The 5,000-nt window shown below is 44.9% G+C and overlaps 1 protein-coding gene across 10 annotated transcripts in view; it reads left to right on the top strand.

Annotated features, from left to right (window-relative positions):
• Positions 1-5,000, top strand: part of LOC117747639 (calmodulin-binding transcription activator 2-like) — a 33,472-nt gene that overhangs the window by 10,810 nt on the left and 17,662 nt on the right. For all 10 annotated transcript variants that reach the window (XR_004611442.1, XR_004611436.1, XR_004611440.1 and 7 more), the window contains one exon: positions 4,736-4,896. Coding sequence is in view for 3 of the 10 variants with exons in the window: in XM_034557036.1 (XP_034412927.1) it covers positions 4,736-4,896 (161 nt within the window). In the remaining 7 variants the exon portion in view is untranslated. The remainder of the gene's footprint in view (positions 1-4,735; positions 4,897-5,000) is intronic.

The following is a 5,000-nucleotide window of genomic DNA, read 5'->3' as shown; positions in this document are numbered from 1 at the left end:
ATCACGGTCACATGACTTCATGTCTATAGAGGAACTCCATCACGGTCACATGACTTCATGTCTATAGAGGAACTCCATCACGGTCACATGACTTCATGTTAGTCTATAGAGGAACTCCACCACGGTCACATGACTTCATGTCTATAGAGGAACTCCATCATGGTCACATGACTTCATGTTAGTCTATAGAGGAACTCCACCACGGTCACATGACTTCATGTCTATAGAGGAACTCCATCATGGTCACATGACTTCATGTTAGTCTATAGAGGAACTCCATCACGGTCACATGACTTCATGTCTATAGAGGAACTCCATCACGGTCACATGACTTCATGTTAGTCTATAGAGGAACTCCATCACGGTCACATGACTTCATGTCTATAGAGGAACTCCATCACGGTCACATGACTTCATGTTAGTCTATAGAGGAACTCCATCACGGTCACATGACTTCATGTCTGTAGAGGAACTCCATCACGGTCACATGACTTCATGTTAGTCTATAGAGGAACTCCATCACGGTCACATGACTTCATGTTAGTCTGTAGAGGAACTCCATCACGGTCACATGACTTCATGTTAGTCTGTAGAGGAACTCCATCACAGTCACATGACTTCATGTCTATAGAGGAACTCCATCACGGTCACATGACTTCATGTTAGTCTATAGAGGAACTCCACCACGGTCACATGACTTCACATTAGTCTATAGAGGAACTCCATCACGGTCACATGACTTCATGTCTATAGAGGAACTCCACCACGGTCACATGACTTCATGTCTATAGAGGAACTCCATCACGGTCACATGACTTCATGTTAGTCTATAGAGGAACTCCATCATGGTCACATGACTTCATGTTAGTCTATAGAGGAACTCCACCACGGTCACATGACTTCATGTTAGTCTATAGAGGAACTCCATCACGGTCACATGACTTCATGTCTATAGAGGAACTCCATCACGGTCACATGACTTCATGTCTATAGAGGAACTCCATCACGGTCACATGACTTCATGTCTATAGAGGAACTCCACCACGGTCACATGACTTCATGTTAGTCTATAGAGGAACTCCATCACAGTCACATGACTTCATGTCTATAGAGGAACTCCATCACGGTCACATGACTTCATGTCTATAGAGGAACTCCATCACGGTCACATGACTTCATGTCTATAGAGGAACTCCACCACGGTCACATGACTTCATGTCTATAGAGGAACTCCATCATGGTCACATGACTTCACATTAGTCTATAGAGGAACTCCACCACGGTCACATGACTTCATGTCTATAGAGGAACTCCACCACGGTCACATGACTTCATGTCTATAGAGGAACTCCACCACGGTCACATGACTTCATGTCTATAGAGGAACTCCATCACGGTCACATGACTTCATGTCTATAGAGGAACTCCATCACGGTCACATGACTTCATGTCTATAGAGGAACTCCATCACGGTCACATGACTTCATGTCTATAGAGGAACTCCACCACGGTCACATGACTTCATGTCTATAGAGGAACTCCATCACGGTCACATGACTTCATGTTAGTCTATAGAGGAACTCCACCACGGTCACATGACTTCACATTAGTCTATAGAGGAACTCCATCACGGTCACATGACTTCATGTCTATAGAGGAACTCCACCACGGTCACATGACTTCATGTCTATAGAGGAACTCCATCACGGTCACATGACTTCATGTTAGTCTATAGAGGAACTCCATCATGGTCACATGACTTCATGTTAGTCTATAGAGGAACTCCACCACGGTCACATGACTTCATGTTAGTCTATAGAGGAACTCCATCACGGTCACATGACTTCATGTCTATAGAGGAACTCCATCACGGTCACATGACTTCATGTCTATAGAGGAACTCCACCACGGTCACATGACTTCATGTTAGTCTATAGAGGAACTCCATCACAGTCACATGACTTCATGTCTATAGAGGAACTCCATCACGGTCACATGACTTCATGTCTATAGAGGAACTCCATCACGGTCACATGACTTCATGTCTATAGAGGAACTCCACCACGGTCACATGACTTCATGTCTATAGAGGAACTCCATCATGGTCACATGACTTCACATTAGTCTATAGAGGAACTCCACCACGGTCACATGACTTCATGTCTATAGAGGAACTCCACCACGGTCACATGACTTCATGTCTATAGAGGAACTCCACCACGGTCACATGACTTCATGTCTATAGAGGAACTCCATCACGGTCACATGACTTCATGTCTATAGAGGAACTCCATCACGGTCACATGACTTCATGTTAGTCTATAGAGGAACTCCATCACGGTCACATGACTTCATGTCTATAGAGGAACTCCATCACGGTCACATGACTTCATGTCTATAGAGGAACTCCATCACGGTCACATGACTTCATGTTAGTCTATAGAGGAACTCCATCACGGTCACATGACTTCATGTTAGTCTATAGAGGAACTCCATCACAGTCACATGACTTCATGTCTATAGAGGAACTCCACCACGGTCACATGACTTCATGTCTATAGAGGAACTCCACCACGGTCACATGACTTCATGTCTATAGAGGAACTCCATCACGGTCACATGACTTCATGTTAGTCTATAGAGGAACTCCACCACGGTCACATGACTTCACATTAGTCTATAGAGGAACTCCATCACGGTCACATGACTTCATGTCTATAGAGGAACTCCACCACGGTCACATGACTTCATGTCTATAGAGGAACTCCATCACGGTCACATGACTTCATGTTAGTCTATAGAGGAACTCCATCACGGTCACATGACTTCATGTCTATAGAGGAACTCCACCACGGTCACATGACTTCATGTCTATAGAGGAACTCCATCACGGTCACATGACTTCATGTCTATAGAGGAACTCCATCACGGTCACATGACTTCATGTCTATAGAGGAACTCCACCACAGTCACATGACTTCATGTCTATAGAGGAACTCCATCACGGTCACATGACTTCATGTCTATAGAGGAACTCCATCACGGTCACATGACTTCATGTCTATAGAGGAACTCCATCACGGTCACATGACTTCATGTCTATAGAGGAACTCCATCACGGTCACATGACTTCATGTCTATAGAGGAACTCCATCACGGTCACATGACTTCATGTCTGTAGAGGAACTCCACCACGGTCACATGACTTCATGTCTATAGAGGAACTCCATCACGGTCACATGACTTCATGTTAGTCTATAGAGGAACTCCATCACGGTCACATGACTTCATGTCTATAGAGGAACTCCACCACGGTCACATGACTTCATGTTAGTCTATAGAGGAACTCCATCACGGTCACATGACTTCATGTCTATAGAGGAACTCCATCACGGTCACATGACTTCATGTTAGTCTATAGAGGAACTCCACCACGGTCACATGACTTCATGTCTATAGAGGAACTCCATCACGGTCACATGACTTCATGTTAGTCTATAGAGGAACTCCACCACGGTCACATGACTTCATGTCTGTAGAGGAACTCCATCACGGTCACATGACTTCATGTCTATAGAGGAACTCCACCACGTTTACATGACTTCATGTTAGTCTATAGAGGAACTCCATCACGGTCACATGACTTCATGTCTATAGAGGAACTCCATCACGGTCACATGACTTCATGTCTATAGAGGAACTCCATCACGGTCACATGACTTCATGTCTGTAGAGGAACTCCACCACGGTCACATGACTTCATGTTAGTCTATAGAGGAACTCCATCACGGTCACATGACTTCATGTTAGTCTATAGAGGAACTCCACCACGGTCACATGACTTCATGTCTATAGAGGAACTCCATCACGGTCACATGACTTCATGTCTATAGAGGAACTCCACCACGGTCACATGACTTCATGTCTATAGAGGAACTCCATCACGGTCACATGACTTCATGTCTATAGAGGAACTCCACCACGGTCACATGACTTCATGTTAGTCTATAGAGGAACTCCACCACGGTCACATGACTTCATGTCTATAGAGGAACTCCATCACGGTCACATGACTTCATGTCTGTAGAGGAACTCCATCACGGTCACATGACTTCATGTCTGTAGAGGAACTCCATCACGGTCACATGACTTCATGTCTATAGAGGAACTCCACCACGGTCACATGACTTCATGTCTATAGAGGAACTCCACCACGGTCACATGACTTCATGTCTATAGAGGAACTCCATCACGGTCACATGACTTCATGTCTATAGAGGAACTCCATCACAGTCACATGACTTCATGTCTATAGAGGAACTCCATCACGGTCACATGACTTCATGTCTATAGAGGAACTCCATCACGGTCACATGACTTCATGTCTATAGAGGAACTCCATCACAGTCACATGACTTCATGTCTATAGAGGAACTCCATCACGGTCACATGACTTCATGTCTATAGAGGAACTCCATCACGGTCACATGACTTCATGTCTATAGAGGAACTCCATCACAGTCACATGACTTCATGTCTATAGAGGAACTCCATCACAGTCACATGACTTCATGTCTATAGAGGAACTCCATCACAGTCACATGACTTCAGATCTCCTCCACTAAGCTAAAGGAGGACAAGTGTTCTAGTGAGGAAGCTTAGTTGTCTCCTTTAGACTCTTTAAGATTCATCGGAGGAAGAGAGAGGTCTCACTCTGAGTGTTTTCTGTGAGCAGATAATCAGTTCAGGATGTCCATCCTGGAGCGGCTAGAGCAGATGGAGCGCAGGATGGCCGAGATGGCCGCCCACGACAACCACAACCAGCAGCATCATTATCAACATGGCAGCCAGCAGGCCACACCCCCTCCCCCACCCACACCTGAGGACCATGAACAGGTGAGAATTACTGTATCAAAGAGCTTTATATATATATATATATATATATATATATATATATATATCATAAAGCAGTGTCCTCCGTGTCTGGGGGACTTGAACGC

The sequence above is a fragment of the Cyclopterus lumpus genome, chromosome 18 (genome assembly GCF_009769545.1).
Source record: "Cyclopterus lumpus isolate fCycLum1 chromosome 18, fCycLum1.pri, whole genome shotgun sequence".
In the NCBI taxonomy this organism is placed as follows: domain Eukaryota; kingdom Metazoa; phylum Chordata; class Actinopteri; order Perciformes; family Cyclopteridae; genus Cyclopterus; species Cyclopterus lumpus.
The sequence above is the reverse complement of the archived record's forward strand: the minus strand, read 5'-3'. Positions and strand labels throughout refer to the sequence as shown.